Source organism: Pomacea canaliculata, linkage group LG2 (assembly GCF_003073045.1).
Source record: "Pomacea canaliculata isolate SZHN2017 linkage group LG2, ASM307304v1, whole genome shotgun sequence".
NCBI classification, from domain to species: Eukaryota; Metazoa; Mollusca; class Gastropoda; order Architaenioglossa; family Ampullariidae; genus Pomacea; species Pomacea canaliculata.
Window position 1 is genome coordinate 14963199 of NC_037591.1, and position 26728 is coordinate 14989926.

Consider the following 26728-nt stretch of genomic DNA (forward strand, 5'->3'; position numbering starts at 1 on the left):
TAACAAAGTTGAGTTACTTTTTTTTACACGAGATATACAGACGGTAAAGACAGACTGAAGTCGAAGGAGTGGACGAGATAAACTTTTACTTCCATAATCTATTTAGCGTGACGGTCACGTGTGTCCTTAGGGCTGGTCAACGCCAGTAACAGCGTCATGCGGATACGATGCGAGGATGGGTCCAGCGGACTTCTATCGCCAAGACTTTGAACCTCTCTTCCTGGACGAGCTGGACCCGTCACAATTAACAGAAGCTAAGGATCTGTGTGGCGCCACCAACATGCCCTGCATCTACAACTTACTGGCCACTGGGGACCAAAACTTTGCCTTTCAGACAACAGATCTTCGCAATCTGTCCGACATTCTCATCCAACAAAGCAGTCAGTAGTACACCAGCCTCTGTCATGTTTTTGTAGGTCACGTGAGAGATAAATAAACGTTGTCTATTCTGGACAAGTGTGAAGTATAAACGTTCGCCATTTAACAGGCATCTGCAACTCAAGAGTACATCTGCCACTAATTTCCTTTTTAAAGTGCGCGTTCCAAGTGATTGGGAAAATTAGAAAGAAGAAGAAGTAAAGAAATATTTTAGTTCACAGTTATACATAAATGTGCTTCATAAATAAGCTAATATTAGCTAGGTTCACAGTAAGAAAGTAGGTACAAGAAAATGCTGTAGTTATAAAAGTATGTCTGTAATTACTACAGTTATTTTTGTAGATTAATTAACATTTTCTGTCCTCAGAGAACACCGCCCCAGTTCTACAGGTTCCCGAAGCTGCGCACGTCATCTTTGGTGTTCCTTCGTATTTTTTCGTCACTGGACTTGATCCTGACGTCACAGACAGATTGACCTATCGCCTTTTAGATGACTCAAATGGAACAGTGAGCATTAACCAATCGTCTGGTGCAGTCAGCGTCAGCCTGAAATCCTTAACACCATTTAAAATAAAGTAAGAATAAATAACAACATGTTGGTTTGTTTACTCATACAGAGATAAATAGTGTATATCGGAGACAAGACACAATGGTGTGTTTACGTTAGGTTTTATCCAAGGTATTGTTAAAAAATCTGAAATTTTTGTTGACCAAGGAAGGGGCCAGATGGCAAGATAAAAAGTACAATGACTCTGACAGCAATAAAATACGACGAAAATATAAACTGTGTTACTGGTTACAGCTGTAACGTGTCCACATAAAAATACACAGACATCATATGTTTGCACTACAGTCTTCTTTCAAAGGCTTCAAATCTTATCTGGAAAGTACAGAAAGTACTATTTGTAGTATCTGTCCTACACTGTCTGTCTCTACTATCGCCGTTTATCAGGTCAGCATCTTCCATACATTTACTATTATTGTTATTGCTCATCATCATCATCATCATCATCATCATCATCATCGATTCCATAAAGAGTCAGTGAAAGAAATTAATTCCTCTAAAATCTCTTTGTGTTAGGGTGTATGTTGTGGACTCCCAGGGCGCTCAGTCTCCCGTGGAATCCGTGCCAATCGTCGCCTGCTCCGGGTGTTCAGGTCACGGCACGTGCAACATGTCGGACACTAGAGACGTGCTGGGTGACCACGACTTCCAGTTCGCCGTCTGTCGGTGCGGACCGGCCTGGGCGGGAGACAACTGCGAACTGGACAGAGACGGGTGCAGTGACAGCCCTTGCCACCCGCTTCAGAACTGCACAGATATACCAGCCAGTCGACAAGAATCCAGTGATATCGGGTACACATGCAGCGCGTGTCCACAAGGATACTTCGCGAAGATCTATTCCAAGGACTGTTATGACATAGACGAATGCCTAAACGGTACGTTACATGATTGCGACATGATCTGCACCAACACGTACGGCAGTTACGAATGTTCCTGTCAGGAAGGCTATCGCCTGAGCACTAACGGCCATTCCTGTGATGACGTTAATGAATGTGTGGAGAGAACTCACGACTGTCAGCAGATCTGTAACAACACTGCTGGCGGCTTCCAGTGCGAGTGCGAGGCAGGTTACACCTACGACAGCACCTCAAAGTCTTGTATCATAAATGCCAATGAATCCCAGGTTTGCAGCAACAGTACCTGCTCTCAGGGCTGCAGAGTGATCACTGATGCTGCAAACAACACCCTCGCGCAGTGTTTCTGTTACCTGGGTTACGACCTGGACGTCAAGGACAACGCGACGTGCGTGGACCGCGATGAATGTCGGGACAAAGTGTGTGACCAGGTGTGTAACAACACGGCGGGCGGCTTCTCCTGCTCCTGCTACGACGGCTTCGCCCTGAACAAGGATGAGCGCACGTGCTCGGCCTGCCCGTATCTCAAGTACGGCCCCGAGTGTCTCCAGACGTGCACGTGCAGTGGCAGGAGCGTAGCGTGTCATCCTGTACGGGGCTGCGTCTGTCAGGACGGCTGGACTGGCACTACGTGCATGGATGACGTGGACGAATGTGTAGAGAACCCGGATGCGTGCGGCCTCGACCAGACATGCGTCAACAACAGGGGATCTTACTCTTGTACATGCCGTGTGGGTTATATTTTAGACCAGAATGGAGTTTGTCAAGGTATAGTGACTCTTGTATTTATTTGTCCTGCTAAAGTGTTACAATGTGTCTTTTTCTACTTTTTTGTAATAATTATGTCAAACCAGGTTTGCGAAGTACAGGATTTTCCCTTAACATTCTGTGCGCATGTTCTTAGCAATTTAATAGATTTTTGATTAACTTTTATCTCGACTTTATATCAATGCATTACATATTTAGATGTTAACGAGTGCTCCAGAGATTTGCCGTGTAAAGTAAACGAGGAATGCACCAACAACCCTGGTGACTACTACTGCAGTTGTAAGCAGGGATACAGCAGGACAGATTCAACAAACTGCACAGGTAATTTTTTCGTGATACTGCGCTGTCAAGCTTAAATAAATACTGATTGAAATAGTGTTTAACGTTTCTCATTATTCTTAAAATCAAATTTGTTCTTTTCCATTCTGATGCACAAAAGTGCACTTCCACACTCTTAAACAGGCCCGCTCTTATGTAGATTTTACTTTTGCGGTTTGCATGGTGTTTGTCTATAAGATGTTTGGATGTTCCAGATGTTGATGAGTGCTCGGTCAACCGGGAGACTGCCAGCACGACTGTGTCAACGTCCTCGGCTCCTTCAACTGCGAGTGTAAATACGGCTACAGACTCAACGCTGACCGCAAGACCTGTTCTCAGGGTACTTACTTTGTAGCTTATTTCTTTGTTTGCTGAGCCTGATTTTCTTTATCTGCATATTATAGAGAGAAGGCGAAGGTAAAAGGCTGCATACACAACTATGATTCACTTAGCTCCCCTTCTCTACACAATTAGTCACAAATAAACTTAGAACGTACCATCCGAGGACATTTTATTTTTATCTTTTATTTGTATCCTTGACCATTGAAAAATATAACTCGAATATAGAGTGTAAAAGGAATATTTTATTTGTATCTTTCTTGCTGTGAGTAACAATATTTCTTATTTTGTAAAATAAAAGTGAGGCAAATATGCAAAATCTATCATCATAATTTTGGTGACATTTTTACACAAATCCTCTTCCTGAATTAAGTATTTTTATATTTTATCAATGCCGTATGTGACTGTATTCTAAGTATTCATTGCAGTACTGTTATGTCTGTACCGCATGTTTCGTGCACTCACTGCATATGATAGCATGCTATTCAGATCTCGTGTACTTTGCTAGTGTGTTAGGATGCGCGTTTGCGTACTGATATGTACGTTTCTACACACGGTGTTCTGTTCCACACATCAACAGTACGAGAAGCTTGTGCCAACACGACCAAGTGCAGTAAGGCCCACGGTTGTACACTTGACGATAACGACAACGACTTGTGTATCTGTAACCTTGGCTACACGATCAACCCAAACACGCAAGTCTGTGAAGGTAAATATGCAAAATAACAACAGTCTTGCGAGCCAAAGGTCCTTCAGTAGAACATACAGTCAATTATCAAAATTCGACAATTTAATTTCTGGATTTCGTTCTAAACAGGGATTTTGTGTCTTTACATTTGTTGCAACACCTTTGTGTTTGTGCCGGTATATGAATAATTTCCTATTTTGAGTCTAATTGTGAGCAATATCATAATCATATAGATTTTCATAAATTATATTTTAAGAGACCTAACATTTATAGTATTGAGGACTAATTAGGGACTTCAGAGAAAGTAACATGCCATGATGAATACAATTTTAAGAAGTGTATATTTTTTTCTAGATGTCGATGAATGCGTAACGGGGCTGGCCAACTGTTCTCACACCTGTAGTAACACACCAGGTAGTTTCATCTGCAGCTGCCCTGTTGGACTGAAGTTGGACAATGCCAAGCTCAAGTGCTTCAGTAAGGATAAATTAAGACGGAAAACAAGACTACTTACTGTTCAGAATCCTTCAAACTGCACAGTGATATATTTAAAACCACCACAAAGAAACATTTATGGCCAAACTTTATCAGCAGTCAACAAAAGCAGCCTAACTTTAATTTAAATAAACATTTTAGTATCCTCCACATTTTTTTATTTATCGAAACCTGAATTTTGGAGTAACATGTCTATATAATGAATATTTAATTGTCTGTCTCCTTCTGCAGCTTGTCCCCTGGGGACGTTCGGACCTAACTGCTCTCACGTGTGCGCATGCGCAGCCGGGGCAGAACGCTGTGACCCTGTTTCCGGTTGCGTGTGTCGTCAAGGTTGGGAAGGTGACAAGTGTGACAAAGATGTTGATGAGTGTCAGTCAGGAATGTCGTCTGCCAACTGTACAGGACAGAACGTAGAATGTGTCAACACTAACGGAGGCTACACGTGCAGGTGTCGTCAGGGATTCGCTGCAGACAACGACAGCGCGTGTCAAGGTACATATATATACAGGTTACACTATTTCTAATACAATTGTATATTGTTCTGATATTGTAAATTTACAAAAATCTCCTTTCTATTTTCTTTATATTTAAGTTTTGCATATAATATCATTATCTACGATTGCAATCAGCAAAGTGCTTTTATTCTAAGAGTAAAACTAAAGATATGATATATTAGCGTTTTCCTGATTCCGTTGATGGAGGTGGGGAAGAAAAACAATATGTAATTCACAGGCCGTTACAGAATACATTTTATATTACATACATTTTATTGCGTGAATATTGTTTAATATTTTTTTAAAGATTTTGACTCAACCCTTATTTTGACTATCGATGCCCTCATAACAGTGACATCTACAACGGACTTCTGTGTAGTATATTAATTGCTGATTTTATACTGATAACGAGACATACAATTTTACTGCAATAGATATCGACGAATGTTCCAAGCCTGTATGCGACCAGCACTGCAACAACACCATCGGCAGCTTCCACTGCACCTGTGACGACGGCTTCTACTTGGACGCAGTCACACAGACATGCAGAGGTAAGCACTGAAACAGTTTAATTTATGAATGTGCTTACTGTTTAGTGTCACAGGTATACCGACGATTTATCGCATTGCTATATATAATTTAACATCTTGTGTAAATAACTGATTTAACAATCTTTTTTTTTTCTAAAGCCCTTTCCAGACAACATTTTTATATGTTTATGATTACTTCAATGTTTATAATTTGCACGATGCATTACAGATGTGGACGAATGCGCGGACCTGCAGACAAATGTTTGCACTCAACGCTGTGAGAACACCGCCGGCTCCTACCGCTGCTCCTGTCACGTGACAGGATACATCCTCAACAACGACGGCTTCACGTGCGGAGGTGAGTATGTGAAAGACCATCGAACGAAAGTGTGTCAATCCTTTATTTGAAGTACAACATTTATTGAGCTAGCCTCGCTCTTCTCTTTCGTAATCTCTACTCACTGATTGTTTTTTTGCTAAATGTAAAGGAGGGCAAGTAGACTTGTTTAAGCCCAAATGTCAGTTTAAAAAATTGAGAAAGAGTGGTCATTTATTATTTTTCTAAGTATGCAAGTGTTTACTTAACACTTCATGTGCAGCTTACAAGAGGATTACTTGCTTTGCTCTAGATTATGTTCATTACTCATGTTATAGAACTGACATGTTCGCCGGCATCAACATAATCAAGTACAGATTTTTAATATTTTTAATGTTTTCTGAAAAATGTATTTTCTTTTACAATTCTATTTAAAATTCTGGAATTTATTTAGATGTGTACAGAGCAAAAATTCATATAATTATCTTATTAATATTATCAAGTTTCGTTACCGTTGACGTTACTGTTTTAAAAAAAAAAATGTGTTCTAATCCTGACCAGCATAATATACAAGTGTATACATTTTTTTTCTAGACGTTGATGAATGTATAACTGGGGTGGCCAATTGCTCCCACACCTGTAATAACACACCTGGAAGCTTCGTCTGCAGCTGTCCTGACGGAATGAAGCTGGATAATCTCTGGATGACGTGCTTCAGTAAGAATATATACTAAAATAAAAACTAAACTTAAAACTGTTGCCCAACTTGCTATTTTAAAGATCGAGCTTTTCCTTCAGAAATATAAATTATAACAGTAACGTTAGGTAAATTTAAGTCTTATATAAGTTAACAAGCATGTCTGAGTTTGTCACATCATAATCAAAGTGCTTTAAACTCAGCTTGATTCATTAAACGTTTGTAAAGCGATATATAGATAATTATACACACATATACACACTTTTTCATATATTTTATAATAAGATATTACTGAAGTTCATTATTATTCATCCCTTGTAATTTCCCTCAGTCTCAAGGGCAGTATTTTAGTCTGCTGAATTCGGATAAATCTTTTTGAGTACTTCATGTTACTTCATGTTGATTTTTCTGGATCCTCTGTTTTGTTTGTTTGTTTTGTTTTTTTTTTTACCTGTAACCAATCATTACTGGTCAATAACGACAAAAAAGCGTGTTAAAAACCTTAGCCACAAGAGCCTCTTTTTCTAAACCACTTTGTTTACTGATTATTTGATTGCATATTCTTCTGCAGCCTGTCCCCCAGGGACGTTCGGACCTAACTGCTCTCAATTGTGCGCATGCGCAGCTGGGGCAGAGCGCTGTGACCCTGTTTCCGGTTGCGTATGTCGTCAAGGTTGGGAAGGTGACAAGTGTGACAAAGATGTTGATGAGTGTCTGTCAGGAATGTCGTCTGCTAACTGTACAGGAGAGAACATAGAATGTCACAGCACTGACGGAAACTACACGTGCGAGTGTCGTCATGGATTCGCTGCTGACAACGACAGCGTGTGTCAAGGTACACAGTCATCAACGATCTGGACACACTTTTTATCTTCTTATCATAATAAATCAGGTTTTAATCTGATACTTGCAAAAACCTTTTTTTTTTTAATTTTGGGTTTTCAGGAACATATTTTCGGTTATTAGTCAGTTACCTGTCAGTTTAGCAAGAATATGACAATTTAATTTCCAATGTTCTGATAATATTGATGTCTAAAATATTGCTACCAAACTAAAATTTTAGCTACACCAAATACATTTTACATGTATGTGCTTTTTTTTAAAGATATTGATGAATGCATTAATGGGGTGGCCAACTGCTCCCACACCTGTACTAACACACCTGGTAGCTTCGTCTGCAGCTGTCCTGTCGGAATGATCCTGGATAATATCTGGATGGCGTGTTCCAGTAAGAGCATAACAAACAATAAAACTCACAACTTGTCTAGCTAGGCAAAGACTTTTGTTATTTTTAAGATATCTTTTTGTCTGTCGTTAATAAGAAGGATTAACAGTAACATCACGTACATATAAAGTTTCATAAGTCAACATTTACAAACGAGTTTTCCCAATCTCATTACTGTATGCTTAAGACTTATTTTCGTTAAACCTGCAAAGCAAGACCATTCTAAATTATGTAGTAGCTAGATTACCACCTACGTCGTCAACATTCTTAGCACACTTAGTGACAAACACAATTTGTGTTATTCTGCTTGCTAATTTAGATCACTTTATTTAAAAATGTCATGTTGCTTGATATCTATTGTTTTGAGGACTTGATTCTGTGGATTTTCTGTAAAACCTGTAATTACTGATTACTGATTAATATTCACGCTATTTTGTAGTTCAAACCGACGTCAAAAAATTTAAGGTAACAGTGGTCTTTCGTTTCTTCGAATCAGGTTTATTTCCTAACAAACCTTATTTCTTGCTGCAGCCTGTCCCCCAGGGACGTTTGGACCTAACTGCACTCACGTGTGCGCATGCGCCGCCGGGGCAGAGCGATGTGACCCTGTTTCCGGTTGCGTGTGTCGTCAAGGTTGGGAAGGTGACAAGTGTGGCAAAGATGTTGATGAGTGTAAGTCAGGAATGTCGTCTGCTAACTGTACAGGTGAGAACGTAGAATGTGTCAACACTAATGGAGGCTACACGTGCGAGTGTCTTCAGGGATTCGCTGCAGACAACGACAGCGTGTGTCAAGGTACATGGTCATCAAGCCTGATTTAGTCTAATTTGGGAAAACTTTGATACAGACATATCAAAAATAAAATAGAGTTGTTTCAGTAAATACCAATGGGTACCTGACTCTATAAAAAGGTTGGGGAAGGTAATGCAAGTAAAACATGCCCCGAGGAAAGTGAGATCTCTAACATCTCACTCCTCAACGACCTGAAAAGGTTAGTGGATGACCTTTAGCTCTTTTTTTAAAACCCAACAGATATCGACGAATGTTCTGAGCCAGTCTGTGACCAACACTGCAACAACGCCATCGGCAGTTTCTACTGCACCTGTGATGACGGCTTTCTCTGGAATCAAGTCACCAACAGATGCAATGGTAAGCTTGGCGACAGCTAATGTCCGGGGGTGATTAAACATTGAGTAAGACGGTAAACAAACAGACTATCAGCACGGCGACATGCAAAAAAAAAATGTTGCATAATGATAATATTTAAAAACGTTTATCTAAATTGTGAATGTTAGTGATGACAAGATTGTATTTGTCATTAGTATTTGATAATATGACAGATGTTGAATGCATATATATGGACACCATATAAAGGAAGAAGAAATAACTATGCGAGCAAGTCATACAAGACAAATGTAAATGAGACAAAGAATAATCAGTGAACAAATAGTAAGCATGAAGAGTGACATAAGTGTTAATTTTTTTCCCGTTCATCATAGGAGAAAACGACGTGCAGCTTGTAGACGGACCTAACCCGTACGAAGGACGAGTAGAAATCTTGAAGAATGGAGTCTGGCTGAGTGTCTGCCATCAGTATGTGTCAAGTGACTTTGGGAGGGTCGTCTGTAGACAGTTAAGCTATCCAAAGTAAGTAACTTTAATCTTACTTATCTGTAACTTTAATTGTTTCTAAAGATATTCTCCCAAATCACTCTTTTTAAAAGGAATTAAATATAAGCTAATTATTCAATAAGACTGTATGAGAGCAGTGTATGATGGATACACCAGACTGTTTCTCGTCTGTTGCATTGTTGGTAGATAAACAGATAAATCTACTCTGTTTATTGTAGCTTTTTATTAAATACATAGGTGTAGTTAAGAAAAAAAAATTGTTATAGCCTTAAAAACATTAAATGTACAAATACTCAGAAAGGTGTGTGTGTGTGTTCATGTTTCTAGCGATGGCGCGGTTCTGTACTACGCCAACTCTTACGGCCAAGCTCCGGGTGAAATACTCAGAAAGTACATCAACTGTACCTGGGAAGAACTGTCGCTGTCAAACTGTAGTTTCTCATCACGTGACCACAGCTGTGACCCTCGATATACACTTGGAGTCAGCTGTGACACAGGTGTGCTGTAGAGGCAATGCACCGCTCTACCATGCCAGTCTGCCAGTCTATAAGCACAGGACACTGACCCGAACCCCCTTTCTTGATAATGATATCAGTTCACATTTCTACTTCTGATACACCAAACACATAAATTCATTTGTAAGATAACCAACCTATTTAAGAAAGGAAATTTGAAGTGTTCTATTGTTCAATTTTGGCTGAAAATGTTTCAGGTCTGTCGGAGGTGCAGACAGTTCGCCTTGTGAACGGAACCTCTCAGTACGAGGGTCGGGTAGAGGTCTTCAAAGCGGGTGTGTGGGGGAGTGTCACAGCAAGTAGAGACCTGGCGACACGACCCTTGTACAGCGCTCTTGCTGCCAACATTGTCTGCAGAACTTTGTTTGGAGCCAAGTACGCAGTATTTCTTGTCCAAAATTCGATTGAGTTAATACTTATGTAATTAAAAAATATATAGTGTTATATACAAACTAGTTGCTAAATATTTCAGGAACAATTAATCTCTTGTTTCTTTAAAATAGCTAAAGACAAAAAACGCATAGTAGAAGAATGGCAGTTGAGGCAACCTCAAATAGTACAAACAGTAAAATAAGTAGTAGTACACATAAAATGCTACATATGATATTACCAGAATTAAATTGAAATAGTATTTAGCCTTAAGAAGTATTATGAACAAAGGGTAGTTGTCACTTTTATGTATGTGTGGTTGATCATTTACTTGTGTAGTCATTGTTGATCAGTTGTCCAGATACAAGAAACGTTTTGTTATTTTTATGTAATGTAGTTATGGAGGATCAGCTGTACCTCAGCAAGAAGCGCTTCTGCGATTTGGATTTGCGAGGTCAGCCAGACATTGAGTGGTTTAAGATGTAAAGGAGATGAGCAAAGCCTTGTGAACTGCACTCATGATGCTGGAGTTGCGTCTGAAGCACCAGAAGATAGTCTGGCTGTGGTGTGCAAACAAGGTATATGGGAACTAAAAGTCCAAACATATTGTACAAATCTTTATGGAAAGGCAATTGTGTTCAAGTGATCTGGTTCACTTTAGTGAGAATTATTATTTCGAAATAGAATGAAAACTGGATTATATGGAAGACGAACACATAATATATTTAGAAGAAAATTCTGTGTACGGAAAACTTAACATTATTTATTCCTCTGTTCCTTGAATGATATAGTCCCATGTAAATAATGTACTAAATTGTAGAAGCGAGTATAACGATTTTAAACATATTAAAATATTTTAATATTATTATCTCTTCCATTTGTGATATTTTTTGGTATGGTTTCTTTTCCTAGTTCCTGAAGGTTGCAACGGGTACATTGCCGCACCCACCGGGATGATCACATCTCCTGGCTTTCCCGAAGGCGCAGTGTACAGCAGAAAAACAGATTGTGTCTGGACGATTGTTAACAAGTCGTGGATTCGATTTACTTTCATAAACCTTCAGACAGCATCCCGGTTGACTGCTTCGATGAACACACTCCGGGTATGTTATAATGATTCCTTTGCTTATACTGTTAACTTTAGTTAGTAGCGATACTTTTGGCAAGTGTTATTTCAACGTTTGGTTTGAACAGACAAACCCATCAACTACACAGCTTCTTATATAAACCATTTGTGTCGTAATGTTACCTGTTCACACAAACACATCTGCATCAGTGTATTTATTTATGTATTTATAATACTCATGAATCATTGGAGTATTTAATGATTATGTGCATTAGGTAGTCAGTTTGCTTGTCTTTCTGTGTTCGTCTTGTAGACTACGATTCTTGCAAATTGTTTTATTTATTTTTTATAGGAATTTTTGTAGAGTTTGTAATTTACATACAGACGGGTCAAGACTTCACTTCATAAAGCAGGATGTGCTGGCCGTATGAGCGATAGTCAGTATGTTTCCAAGACTATAACTATCAGTAATATCTGTTGAACCTAGTGTTCAGGTTTAATGTAATTTCTTTTTACTTAGGTCATTGACAGTAACGCTTACTCCAACCTGGCCTACATACAGAGACCCAAAACAGTGAGTGTATTGCAGTCCTCTGGAAGTACACTGTATGTGTGGCTCAAAGCGCAGTCTAGAACAAAAGGAATTCAGTTTCAGGCTTCTTGGGGTAAGCTCAGATTTCAATGAAATACTGTATTTCATAATCATTAGACATTCTATTTTTATTCATCGGTGAGGAAATATAAAGAAATGCGCCAAGAAGGGGCAAGGTATGCCAACAGATGTAAAACAAAAGTTACTTTAAAGGAAAGACTGAAATATTTCGTGAACAAACTTTTCATCCGAGATCTAGCTAGAAATCATTCTGAAAGTACTAAATACGATATTTCTGAATCAGTCTGACTTGAAGATTGTTCCGTACCCAGAGACTCCACCCTGTTTTCAACGATTGAACAAGAGAAGTGGCTACATCCAGTCGCCAGACTACCCAAACCAGTATCAACCAAACCTGAACTGCACGTATGAATTTGTTAAACTGGAAAGTTTCAAGTTCCGCTTCTCATTCGAAGTTTTCAGTCTGGGAGAGCAGCAAGATGGTGTGTGTCAAGATGTTTTACAGGTCAGAACATTGGGTAAGGTCGATACTATAAATAGAAAAACGTAGACCCTCACTGTTTAGATTTTATGTGAAGCTCATAAGTTCATAACATCACCTGGATGCCCTCTCCCAATTCTCGTGTCTCACAAGTCAATAATTCGTTGTTCGTTGATGTCACAGATATTTGACGGTGACTCTGAATCGTCTCCCACTGTCGGAGGGCCTCTCTGTGGATTAATGCCCTTGTCTATCCTGAAGACGAGAAACCAAACTCCACAACAGTCCTAGTCAGGTTTCACGTCAGATGACGTCAGCACGTCTGCTGAGGGAGGATATAGGATACATTACTATCAGATGGAGCCAGGTAATATTTTCACCAGCTAGCCACAGGCACTGATCTTAACTAGAATATCAGAGAGAGAGAGTAAAATTAGCACAGACATACATTTATCGAATCAGGAACCACAAAGAAAGACATGTTAATTAGCTGAAAAGCGGTGAACCCAAGAAAATAACAAACTGCTGATGATGTAAAAATATGTATGTTTAAACAGATCGGATTAAACTTGGTAACTACAGTGCAGACACCGGTACCTTCACATCCCCCGGCCTACCCTGACGTCTACAATGGCGAAGAGGACGTCATCTGGACCATCACCACAAAGCCCTACAAGACCATCACACTCTTCTTTCACGACCTCCAGCTTGGACCATGCTGTAGGAACAAAATATTAGTAGGTACAAACTTTGTGGGTATGATTCCTTTCTGTGTGCTTGCTGAAGGAATGAAGGACAAATAATGAAAGGTTTATTTATGACTTGAATGATTAAAAATAATATAGCTGTTTCTCGCAATATTAAAAAGTTCTCAAATTATATTACAATGAAAGAAACGTCTGAGAATCCTATCATTATTTCAATATCGGAAGCAATGGGGAAGAGCAGTGTGGTTTTGAACAAAGTCACCTTAAATTGCATTTTAGAAGTCTCTTTACAACAGCATTCTTTCTGTTATTTTCTCTCGGATATAGTTTATTAATAGCATTTTGCACAAGTTAACAAGACCTGTTTCGATACAGGTGACCGAGAAACCTGTCCACAGGCGCACTCAAATTAAATTTTCTGAGTCCGTTTCAACAATCATCAGCGACGGAGAAAGACTTCAAGTCAGACTGGTGTCCGCGCAGAACAACACCTCGAACAAGCTCAATGCTTCCTGGACAACAGGTTTGACAAAAATATATAATAAAAGCAGGCACTTCTTTTCGAAACACACACACATCCATGCATGCGTCTGCACTTGGGGCTATTTATATAAAATTATAAACGTACATCTACACATGAGCTGAAAGTGGAAAAAAGATTGTTATAAATAAATTACAATATCCTTTTTCATTTAATTCATAAATACTGTGTTCGGCTTTATCAGAGTGTCGACAGGTGTTCCAGACTCCCAGTGGAATCATTACCTCCCCTGATGATCCAGATTTCAACACGTCGTCAGCAGATTGTAATTATGTTATTAGACAACAACCGGCTACTACCTGAGTATACACTTCTCTTCACTCAACCTTGAAGAAGATATAAAGCTTGCAGAAACTACATTGAGGTAAGAACGTGTATATATTGTATCTGTTGTATTTGTACAATAGAGAAGTGCATCAAAATATTTGAAAGAAATTTAACGTCTCGAGCATCAAACTGCGCTCTATAATATAATTCACCCTAATGACATCTTCATGACATGAAAAGCTAAGGTTTTTTAAATTAAATATATAATCGGTTAATATTTGCAATTTGAAGGATACGGGAAGACGACTTAGTTCATCTCTCCATGTCAATTTCTTTTTATATGAGATTTTCCTCTTCATGTTAGGATTAGAGATTAGTTGTCTCAGGTTTACAAGTATTTGTCGCGAAATAAAATATGTGAAGACATAGAAGGTCTACACTGTTTAAAAATAAAAGCTAAATGCTTATTTATTTAAAATAGTTTAATTGTTGAACATAAGCTCGAAATTGTTAAGCTTCTGTTTATTTTTAATGCGTTGATAGTTTTTTTCCATAACATTTGAAATTCGTTCAGATTTTGAGAGAATGATTGTGCGTGGAAGACGAGACCCAAAGGTTCACGAGTTCTGAGTGTAAAATAGTGATAGCAAAATAAATATTTTGATCCAAAACCATTTGACTGATGCTTTTATATATATATATATATATCCAATTATTCCTATATTTTAGCATTAGTGTCTTGACAAAGATCACCTATCTTGCACTCTTCAAGCATTTTCTCCGCTTGCGAAAAGTAACTGAAATAGTATTTCTCAAGGATTTGAAAAAGTCTATAAATCAGTTCTCGTTTGCTCTTGTCACTAAAGAAGTAATCTTGCTTCTCATCCTATTTCAGGTGCATGACGGTGAAACAGAGTTTTTCCCCTTGCTTGGTGAGAAGTACTGCGGCCTCTCACTTCCGCCACCCTTGACCTCCACACAGAACATTGTATTTATAAAGTTTAGCACTCAGACTGGAAACAACAACTTTAATCTGACCTACTCCTTGCATCCGAAAGGTAATTCACACCTTTTATATAATTGCTACTGTTAAATGACAATACATTCAAAACTCTAGTGGTTCATCCTTCTTTTCCTTTCCCTCTTTGTATCTTCACATTACATTCTGCTAGAGTCTAGACCATTTCACGAACAGTTACATTTCTGGTTCAAAACGTGGCAAGTGACACAAAGAACATTCGTTTTTATTCAGAATGCGACAAGGGTCTGATGACAGACAGCGAGGGAAGTTTCACATCACCAGGTTTCCCTCTGGGGTATCCTAACGACACCTACTGCGTGTGGACCATCAGGGTAGAGGACGTAGAAGCCGTCATCAACTTGGCCTTTGACGATTTCTCTGTCGGCTCCCGAGGACTGCATGTGCCAGAACGCTTTTGTCAGAGTCTACGATGGCGCAGTCGTGGATGCAAGTACCGTTATGGCCACGTAAGTTTACGAAGAAAATCTATGTTGTCTTTCACACACCATTCCTTTCACTCCCCCTCCAACCCGAAATGAAGACACCAAAAGTCTCCCACAGTTCGCAAGATTTCTATTAAAGATATTTTTTCCTTTCTCCGCCTAACTTCATTTCTTTATCTATTTATCATCAAGGAGATTTTATCAGCCGTGCAAAGTGGAAATATTTATAAGAAATCAAAGGGAACAAACCGATCGCATCATTGTATGATATTCAATTCAGCTCAATTGTTTCTCGGTGATGGTCCACGAAGTCCTCTGAGATGGATAAAAGTACACATGGTCCAGTTTAAAGTAGCAAAAAAAAAAAAAAAAGCTCTACGCACTGTTTAACGTAACCAGATACTGAGGGTTTACCGTCAATAGATTCGTAAGACTGTGTTACAGCCTGTGTGGAACTACCCTACCACCAAGGCTGAGGTCCACAAGGAACAGTCTGACAGTCGTGCTGAACGTCTTCGGTTCAGCGATGAACGCCACGGGCTTCCGGGCGACGTACATGGCGACACGAGTAACATGTCAGTATGGCGGCTGTAACGCATGATTGATCTTGAGTATCAGCGTTGAAATGAATGTTTAAATGCCTTCGTGTATGTTAGATGATGTGTTGTGCGGCTCCGTTTTTTTTGGAACCTGCACTTGATGCGGTTACATGAAAATTGTGTTTCTACATATAGATGTGTTATAAATATTTTCTTCTTTTTTTTCAGGAGTTCCTGGAGGTGACATAGATCAATTTTTTCTTTTCTGAGACTATGATTGGGTAGGGTGATGGTAAATTAGTGAACAAGAAACAATAAAAAAACGTTTTCACGAAACGAAAGATTCCTTTGTATTTTCACTGTAATGTTTGATCTTATGTAGCATCATGTGTAATGACAGACTTCGTACGGCGTGCGAGTCGTAGAGTGTGATTCGTGCTTAAGGTAAAAGCTTGTTGACAAGAATGTTCCGCCTACATCGGGGGCTGTATTGTTTGGGAGTTTATATTGACATGTGATATAAACCTAAAATTAATTGAGTTTTTTAAAATTCAATTTTAAAGATTTTTATGAGGGCTTTTTAAGAAATATTTAGTAGTTTAGTAGTTATACTGGTTTAAATAAAAATTTCTTAAAATTTCACACACATTTTTACAAAAAAAAAAATCAGCAATATCCTATGAAACGTAAATTTCCTTTTTTTTCTGGACGTGCGGTCGTCATGAGAAACTCGCAATCAAATATCTCGCTATCCCATAATCTTTTCTGTCTTCGTACACTTTTTGAAAAAATTAAAATGTTTGGAAAGCAGGTTTGTAAAACACATACACAAATACGTTCGTACTTACATACATAGATGCATGCATGTAAAAATCGCGATAAGCTAATACTTCGCTATCGTAAACATTGATACTACCTTGTTACAAGTCAGTATCCCTTAATGTGGGCCTGAACACTAACAGCAAGTGTCATTACTCATTGTGTCGTGACAAGTACTTCAACATCCACTTTGGACAGTGCGCTCAGAGTGGCACTTGCCATTAGCGAGTCGCATGAGATGATGGTCGAGGGCAGGGTTAACATCTATCTGTTGTTTGTTTCATTTCTACATCCTACATCCTGATTTGCCAGACCAATCGTATCAGAGAAGCGGCAATTTAATAAATTGGAAGTAGGAAGATCCCATCAGGCTGATAGAAAAAAAGAGGGACGAGAGAAGAAAGAAAATAAAAGGGACTTTATAGGATAGTACAAACCATTTATTTTTCTTTTAAATTGTAAGTTCCATGCATTCGTTGCTTATAAAAGTTAAATTCGTCGTTAAAGTTAATAAACACATATTTACTTAAGATAAACGTGTGTTTGTGTTTGATAAGCATGTGCCTATTCTTTGAAAAGTTGGAAAGAATTTAAGGGCCATCCAGAAGCACGGTGAAATTCCCCTCTCCGAAATGCTGTCATCCCTTGGTGCTGACTACAGCTGCTGATGGTCACTGTAAGTCTGAATAGATAGCGACTGTGAAAAAATATTTCCTTTGCCTCATACGCCGACAATGCTCAGTCTATGACAAGAGAAATAGAAACGTGACAGAAGTGAGGTACGTGGAGGTCTGCATACATCTGGGTTCTTGATGTTCGATACCAGACTCTACTTCTCGAAATCTGGGTGAAAACCACCCTTCCGTTGTTGACATAGCCGCTTAGTAATACCATCATGAACAGAAAGTGGTCAACACAAACTTAATTGTGTACCTGTTGATGTTACCAAGGTGTCAGCCAACTGGATACTGTAATTATATGTTAATAGGAAGATTCCAAACATGAAATTGTACCTCTGCTTTGCGGTGCTCATAGTTTCAGCATACAAACCACTTTCTTGCTGAATTCGCTTTGTTATATTTTTATGTATTTGAGCAAGTGTGAACATTGTTTTACATCCTTTGCTGCAGGGGGTTTTCAGTTTGACTATACGAACTACACAATAACAAGCACTAGCTCATAGACTCTCACTGATGGGCTCCAAGAGGAAGGTCACATCCGGGTTCGGTTGCGTATAAAAGAACGGGAGGGTAAACAAGGACTACAAAGCCTCCACTTCCTGCAACCGCCGGACCATTCCAATCTTTCAAGGTTAGTGAACCAGGCGATCTCTTTTTGTAAGAGCCATTTTCCTAGCATCATTTTTACAACTTCATATTTTATAGTAATATCTATAAGCTAAATATCTTTATTTTAGTTTTTCTTATATTTTTGCTTTGTAGTTTATATCTTTGTACTATTAACTTTTTTTATTTTGTTCATTCCTCTGCCCTGTGTCGGGTCACAAAGTCAGTGTGTGAACTCGAGTTAGCCACCGTTTCAACAAAGAGATATATCTGTGACATATTTATGACAACTAGGGACACTTGTTATCAATATTTTTATTGTTTTATTGTATATAGTGAGTATAAAAAGTGTACTTGTGTAGGGCGCTCTTCTTGAAACTTATTCATGTGTGTTTTGCAAATTTTATATGTGTATTACCGTAGCACTTAATGAAGAAAATGTATCCAACAACTTCATGGATTGCAAAGAGAGCGAGAAAAAGATATACCTTGAGTAATAATACTATTAATAATGTTTTAACCGGTTTTTTTGTAAATACCCATTTCAATAGACAGGAAATGCTATTATAAAAAAAAAGATGACTTACATTCAACCTGTTCACAATCGTGTTCAAGCAACAAAATAGTACTCATTTGGAGAATAGAAGTTACCACAGTTCATATCAGTGTTAACATAATTTTGACTAACCCTGAAAATTTAATTAAGGGATATTTTATATTAGGCAGATTTTCATTGTTTTCTAGTTAACGTGTGTATATATATATTTCAAAACGCACATATTATATACAAATATACCATAAATTGGCGATAATAAAAAGCAAGATTTTCTAAATCTTCACGATGTTTAGCTATGTGGACAGCGCAAGAGCCCGACAGACACCAATGGATCACAAATGTTCCTGGATTTCAACAGAAATATTGAGCCAACACCACTAAGAACATTGAACAATTCAGAATCGTATTTCCATTAGGTCTTTTTAGTAAATACATGAATATAATAATTCATTCATATTTATCAACGGTTTTAGCTTCTTGCCGTTGTAGCTTCCTGATGTGTAAATGCTCTCAGTTAAGGCTGATGTGTTAGACATAGTGCAACTATCATTCTTTTATTTATTGTAAAGATTTTTCAAACATATGTGTAGAAATATTATACAATAATTGATTTTGCTCATTTTTTAAAACGTATTTCCCCTTGTATGATGTCTAGGTAAATGTTCTGTAATAAAAGAGTTTGTGTGAAGCAATAAACTGAGATAATATTTTACTCTCAGCAAAGCTCTCTATCAATTTGCGCTACTCTAATTTCATTTATTTCTTTTTCAGGCAAATACAGGTACACAAAGTATAGTCATCTTGTGAGATAGTGTGTTTCAGTCTGCCATCTAATAGGCAATAGAAAAGCTTTATTCAAGTGATAACTATATGGGATTTCAGTATACAGCAATTGTGAATAATAAATGAGTTTAGACCCGTTTCATTCTGAGTTGGTCTGTTAGAGGTTATGGATGGTTATGAATGAATACATGAATAGTAGGTTACATACTTGTTTCCCTCTCCGGTATGTTTAAGGTCTGGTACATGTATAAAATCTTAATTATAAGTTGTGACGGAGCAGCTTCTGGATATCGGTTTCCAAGTTCTTTAGAACACTTCCTAGAGCTGTAAATATGTCTGTATCCGCTGGAACCTAAAAAAAAAACATTTAAGTGTACAGAACTTATATTACTTTTTGTAAGGTGCAGGAAATAAATTAATCGTATGGTTTAAAACTAAACTGATGTATGTTTAAGAACTTTAAAAGTTTAGAAAAATCTCTCTTTTTTTGTGCAGAAGGTGCCGCCCTTACAAAAATATTTCATTACAACAAAATCATATCACTCAGTGTGTTTTTCTCAAAGCCACTGAAATATTGTCTTAGTAAACAGTTTGTAAGTAACACAAAATATACATTTTTAAAAATCCTCGCAAAAATATTAATTAAAACAATAAGCACAAATTAATTGTCTTAGATTACTTGAATAAATATACTTAAATTGAAAAATCAACTGGCGTTTCAGAAAACATATTTCAGCATTCAACACATCACAATAATATTCTGGTATGAAAAACATAGAGCACAACTCACACTGTACCCCATTCGACACTGAACTTTGTTTCTCATTGAGCGATGGTATACCAGTCTTGATAATTGAAATGGTCTTAAAATCAAAACCTGATGAAATTTTGCCAATCTTTGTGCGATTATGAAAAACACGGCTTACCGAAATATGCCTTGCGCCTCGGGTGGTGCCGGTGACATGGTACCCCGGTCATCGGGCTAGGGGAGGTCAGCGACGTGCGCTTGTGATTGCTACTAATTACAGAGTTATCTAACCGCAGTAGTTTTATGTTTTTATTATTGTTTTAAACGTGTTATTTAGTAATATGACACTGATTATCATTACTGTGATGCGCGTTCCAGATGCAGGATTGTTGTGGTTTGAGTTTAGTCACACTATAAGGTGGTTTAGACAATTCTTTCTTTTTATCGGCGTTGATTTTTTTCTACTTCGTCGTCATCGTCATCATTTATTATTCATTATTTATTAAATACCAAAAGTTTTGGAAAGTTATGTACTCACAAAGCATTGGAAATCAATGTTCTCTATTAAAATAAAAATTGTTTCAATTTGATGATCATAAGCAAGCAATATCGTGCTAAAATATATTATAGCAGATCGCCTTTTACAAAAGAATGCTAAAGTTGTGTGCGATTCACCACATAAGTATAACTAAAGGTTTCGTTTTTGTTTGATTCGGTATATGACATTTTGTTTCAAACTTATTAACAGGTTAAAACTTTTTAATGTTTCTTTCATAGAAGAAATTGCAGTGCAACTTGTAGACGGACCTAACCCGTACGAAGGACGAGTGGAAATCTTGAAGGACGGAGTCTGGCTGAGTGTCTGCCATCAAGTATGTGTCAGTGACTTTGGGAGGTCGTCTGCAGACAGTTAAGCGATATCCAACGTACGTAACCAAAGTTGCCTTTAAAGTTCAATGACCTCGCAAACATGCTCGCAAACAACTCCTTTATGAAAATAAGATGAAAATAAGTTAACTGCTTAAAAACTGGTGTATAATAACATTGCATGAAGATGCACTTCACCTATTTTACGCTGTTTCAAAAATTGACTGTTATTTATGAGATAAATTGCGGCGATATATGAGCAGCTGCTTATGAATCCCGTTTGACATGACAAGATCATTCTTGTGTTAAGTTGCCAGCTGTGCGTTTAGCTTCCTAGGTGCTTGAGGACCCTTCTCTATCATGATATGAAACATAAACAAAACAAAGTATTTTATACACTTGAAACCATTAAACTAAAACTGCAAGCTCAGCACTCGGAAGTGCGTGCGTTTGAGTGCGTGTCTGTATGTGTATATAAGCCTTTCTCTCTTTCCTTTGTGTGTGTTGTGTTTTACATTATGTTTCTAGGGATGGCGTGGTTCTGTACTACGCCAACTCTTATGGCCAAGCTCCGGGTGAAATACTCAGAGAGTACATCAACTGTACCTGGGAAGAACTGTCGCTGTCAAAACTGTAGTTTCTCACACGTGACCACAGCTGTGACCCTCGATATACACTTGGAGTCAGCTGTGACACAGGTCTGATGAATGGATGAACATGTGTTGTTCGTATAACTACACATGTATTAATCTTACCGAGCCAGTCACATGCATGCCCCCATCACACACACACACACACATGCCATTTGTAAGTCGCCGGCAATAAGCTAAATTTTAAGACAATGAAAGTTGAAATTGTTTATTTGTGTTCAGATTGGCTTGTAATGTTCCAGGTCTGTCGGAGGTGCAGACAGTTCGCCTTGTCAACGGAACGTCTCAGTACGAGGGTCGGGTAGAGGTCTTCAAAGCGGGTGTGTGGGGAGTGTCACAGCAAGTAGAGATCTGGCGACACGACCCTTGTACAGCGCTCTTGCCGCCATCATTGTCTGCAGAACTTTGTTTGGAGCCAAGTACGCAGTATTTCTCCCTAAACATTCACTTTGTGCCACCTTTGTTATAATTAAAAATATAAATTTATGAGCAAATAGTGGACATACAACATTTATGTTAAGAACGTGTGATCCCTATAGTGATATAAAAGCGTGTCATATTAATCGATCAAATTAATTATACAAACAGTCATCAAAGTTGCCAATTTTTTTCCTAGTTTATGGAAGAAGTGTAAACAAATGCTGTCTATCATTTCTATGTAGCTGTGGTAGATCTGTTGCCTGAAAAGCTTTTTGAGGGTTTTGTTATGCAATATAGTTACAGCGGGTCAGCTGTGCCTCAGAAAGAAGGGACTTTGCGATTTGGATCCGCAAGGTCTGCCATACACATGAGCAGCGTGCGATGTCAAGGAGATGAGCAAAACCTTTTGAACTGCGCTTACGAGGACGTAGAAGCCTCCGAAACACCCGAGGACACGCTTGCTGTAGCATGCAAGCAAGGTATATCATGAATGTCAAATCAAAATTTATTTTAGTTTTAGCCATCAGTCTATGTGTCCAGTACTTTATCGACGCAGGAACCGAAAACAAGGACAGAGGCAGTCAAAGCTGTTTATTTTTGCAACACTCTATGGAAGCAAATTGACATCGTTGTTCAAGTGTTTTGTTTGTCATGTTTTGCATTGGGTAGGAATACAATGCATTTGTAAGTGGCCCTCTCAATCTGAAATCAAAACACGGCCTTGAAAAGAACACGACAAACATTTTCAAAAGGTTTCAGAGGAGAATTCGGTCATTGGCAACTCTACTTACATTTATGCTTTGATATTTTATGCTCACCCTCAGTGACTCTAACCCTAACACTTAAATGATACGAGCCCATGCAGCGACAATACTTACATAAAAGCAGATGATATTAATATAAAGATTTAATCATTAAAATATTTTATTATTAAAATTGTCATCAAATACAATATGCGTAATCGTGAAAATATCTTACTTTTTGGAAGTAAACAGCTATAGAATGATTTTCTTTTATTTTTATAGTTCCAGAAGGCTGCAACGGTATGTTGCCACCCCAAATGGAACCATCACCTCGCCTGGATTCCCAGAAGGTGCAGTGTACAGTAGTGACACAGACTGTGTGTGGACCATTGTCAACAAGGCGGGATGGATTCGGCTTTCTTTAGCAAACATTCAGATAGAAACTGAGTTGAATGCGTCAGTGAACATACTCAGGGTATGTTGAGAAATTGTTTAATATGCATAACTTAGTAACGTGTCTGTGTCAGTCTAGGATTTTCACTTCGAAAGGGAAAAACCATCAATCACTCATATATTTTGAGGAAAATTATTTGCTAATGTTACTCCATGTGTGTGCAGTATATATATATATAAATGAGTCCACGAAACATTAATTTGTATGCACATGCGAATACTTTTGAATGTGAATGCTTCTTTGCTTCTGTGTTTGTCTGTTTAACTACAGTTTTTGCTATTTCTCTTAACCACCAGTTTTGGGAACCAAAAAAAACAAACAAACAAACAAACTAAACAAAATCTTGTAATCTTCATCCGAGCGGGTCAAGCCAACACACTCCGTGCTGCATCCCAACATGGGGGTGATAGTTTTCGTGTTCCCAAGTCTATAATTGTCAGTTTAAAAATAAGATGGAGCCTGCTGTCCATGTATAATCGTTTTACTTTTTACTTAGGTCATTGACAGTGATGCTTACTCCAACTTGGCCTACATACTTAGACCCACTAGAGTGGGCGCATTGCAATCCTCCGGAAGTACACTATATCTGTGGCTGAAAGCTCAATCTGAAACAAAAGGAGTTCAGTTTCAGGCTTTTTGGGGTAAGGCCAAATTTTCTGCGTAATCTGAAAAAGTTACAATCGTTTTTCTTTGTGTGTAGACAGTGGATATAATATAACAAAATGTTGCAAAAATAAAATACTTAACTCCAAATATTTCTTTAAAATATTTTACGAAACAAATGCCTCAACCAAAGTTATGATAGTAAATCAGTCTGAAATAAATCAACTACTCTGACTCGAAGATCGTTTACGTACCCAGAGACTCCACCCTGTTTTCAACGACTTAAGAAGAGGAGTGGTTACATACAGTCGCCAGACTTCCCAAACCCGTATCAGCCAAACCTGAACTGCACGTATGAATTTGTCAAACGAAGAAGCTTCATAATCCGTTTCTCATTCGAAGTTTTCAAATTGGGAGAACTGCAAGATGGTGTATGTCATGATGTTTTACAGGTCAGAACATTCTATAAGGTAGATACTAGAAACAGCAAAACCTAGACCCTCACTGTTTAGAACTGTTATGCGAGATTGATCCGTTTTAATACTATCTCTTTGATCCTCCCACTCGTGTACCTGAAAAGTATTTCATTTTCGTTGATACACAGATCTTTGACGGTGACTCTGAATCATCTCCCACTGTCGGAGGCCTCTCTGTGGATCAGCTCCCCTGACTGACCTGAAGACGAGAAACCAAAACTCCACAACGGTCCTCGTCAGGTTCACGTCAGATGACGTCAGCACGTCTGCTGAGGGAGGATATAGGATACATTACTATCAGCTAAAACCAGGTAACCTTTGTCACCAGCCGACCACTTGTTTGACCAACCCTGAATATCAGATATACACTGAAAGTGTATTTGGTTTTATTTAGTTCTAGCTATCAGTATATGCTTACATTAAAAATTTTTATCGACACAGAAACCTTCAGACAAAAAGAAAACAACAAACTAGGCAGTCAAATAACAAAGCTGTTTAGTTTGCTCAAAAGTCCTTTTTGAACAGGTCGGATTCAACTTGGTAATTACACCGAAGACAGCGGTACCTTTACATCTCCCGGCTACCCCGACGTCTACAACGGCGAAGAGGACGTCATCTGGATCATCACCACCAAGCCCTACAAGACCATCACACTCACTTTCACGACCTTCAGCTTGGGTCATGCTGTAGGAACAAAATATTAGTAGGTTAAAACTTCCTTGTCGTGTGTTTCCGTTTTTCTGATATCTTGCAGACATTCATTGCATTTTATTCAACCGTTGGTGTAAGCGATTTTCTTAACAAACACAAGAAATAAAGAATTTTTCCTGATATTAGCAAAACAGAAACTGTTATCTACTAATGAAAACACTTGCACTTACACACGTTGCTTTTACGTGCACAATAACGAATTTAGGTTTAATTGAACACTTGTTTTTATAGAACAAATAATTCGGAATTTCTGCGAATTTATCTAGCACACAAATTACAGTTTTCACTGCCTTGATCTTAATTCAAATGTTTCACTCCAAAGCACATTCAAGTCTTTTTAGAACATATTTTCTATTGTGTTTTATCATCTATGTTTGCGTAATGTTTCTCATCAATGGTTTCTTGTTGGATGCAGGTGACCGAGAAACCTGTCCATAAGCGAACTAAAATTATTAAGTCTGGATCATTTTCGACAATCATCAGTGGTGGAAATAAACTTAGAGTTAAAATGGTTTCCGCGCAGAAAAACTTGAATAAATTGAAGGCTTCCTGGACAACAGGTTTGGCAATTTATATATATATATTAACAACTAGAGTAAAGGTAAATAACTCTTCTCAGTGTGAAGCGCACTTTCATACATACTCTGCACACATTTAAGTACGATACATGTGTATATATGTATAAAGGTGCATGTACACGTCAGCATAATGAAAGATGCCAATTCGATTATATGATTATAATAAATAACCAGTTAGTTCATTTTTTTCATTTAATTGACTAAGAATACTTTTTGTATTGATAAGAGTGTCGACAGGTCTTCCAGACTCCCAATGGAATCATTAGCTCCCCTGATGATCCAGATTTTAACAAGTCGTCAGCAAACTGCACTTACATCATCAGACAACAACAAGGCTACTTCATAAACATACAATTCACCTCCCTGAATTTAGAAGAGGATGCAACGTGCAAAAATTATATTGAAGTAAGCTATAGTTGTAGAAACTTTTATGCAAAATATGTGTGCAATAATAGTTATATCTGTGAGCCACAGAAGATGTGTCATTAAAATCTTTTAAATGGTCCGAGGACATTCTATAACATTCTTCAGAAATGTGTGAAAAATATTTGAAAATAAGTGTTATCTGCTGACCTTTTTTCATTCGTTTAATTGTTGCCTGGTAAAGCTAGGTTTTTTTTTACAAGTGCGTTTGAAGATTTTTTTTTCATATTTTTTAAAAGTGTCGGTATTTTGAGCCAAGAACTTTGAATTTAAGTTTCTAAACCCGGACCAAAAGATATGCAGACTTAATGCACTCTTCAATTTTTTTTCCCAAAAGTTGTCCTTTTTTGCTCTTTTTCTCTATCACGAAAGTCATCTTTCTTTTTTACATTACTTTAGGTACACGACGGTGCCACAGAGTTTTACCCCTTACTCGGTGAAAAGTACTGCGGTCTGTCACTTCCGCCACCTTTGACCTCCTCACAAAACGAAGTGTTCATGAAATTCAGCTCTCAGACTGAATACAACAACTTTAGTTTGACATACTCTTCCTATCCAAGAGGTAGTCAACATTTTCTTTATATCAGTGTTACTGTTAAATAGCAATCCATTAATGAAACGGGAACAGATTGGTGGTAGTCTTCTGTTTCCCTTCCCTTGTAGGCGTGCGATATCATTAAAACGTTTAATTCATATTTTCTTTAACGTATTTTACTAAACACATTTTGCTCTTGCTTGCACTTTGCA

General features: G+C 38.0%; 1 protein-coding gene across 1 annotated transcript; it reads left to right on the forward strand.

Annotated features, from left to right (window-relative positions):
* The first annotated feature begins 136 nt into the window (after window positions 1–136).
* LOC112558026 (fibrillin-2-like) lies at window positions 137–24972 on the forward strand. The gene is made up of 23 exons (XM_025228211.1): window positions 137–380; window positions 746–953; window positions 1460–2685; window positions 3110–3223; window positions 3803–3931; window positions 4265–4387; window positions 4637–4900; window positions 5337–5453; window positions 5662–5790; window positions 6343–6465; window positions 7017–7280; window positions 7551–7673; window positions 8202–8465; window positions 8703–8819; window positions 9170–9317; window positions 9630–9799; window positions 10015–10192; window positions 10584–10764; window positions 11099–11289; window positions 11773–11917; window positions 12177–12370; window positions 24398–24580; window positions 24795–24972. Exons 1-18 carry the CDS (start codon window positions 176–178, stop codon window positions 10654–10656), a joined length of 3975 nt encoding a protein of 1324 aa, XP_025083996.1. The 5' UTR covers window positions 137–175; the 3' UTR covers window positions 10657–10764; window positions 11099–11289; window positions 11773–11917; window positions 12177–12370; window positions 24398–24580; window positions 24795–24972.
* The last annotated feature ends 1756 nt before the right edge of the window (window positions 24973–26728 follow it).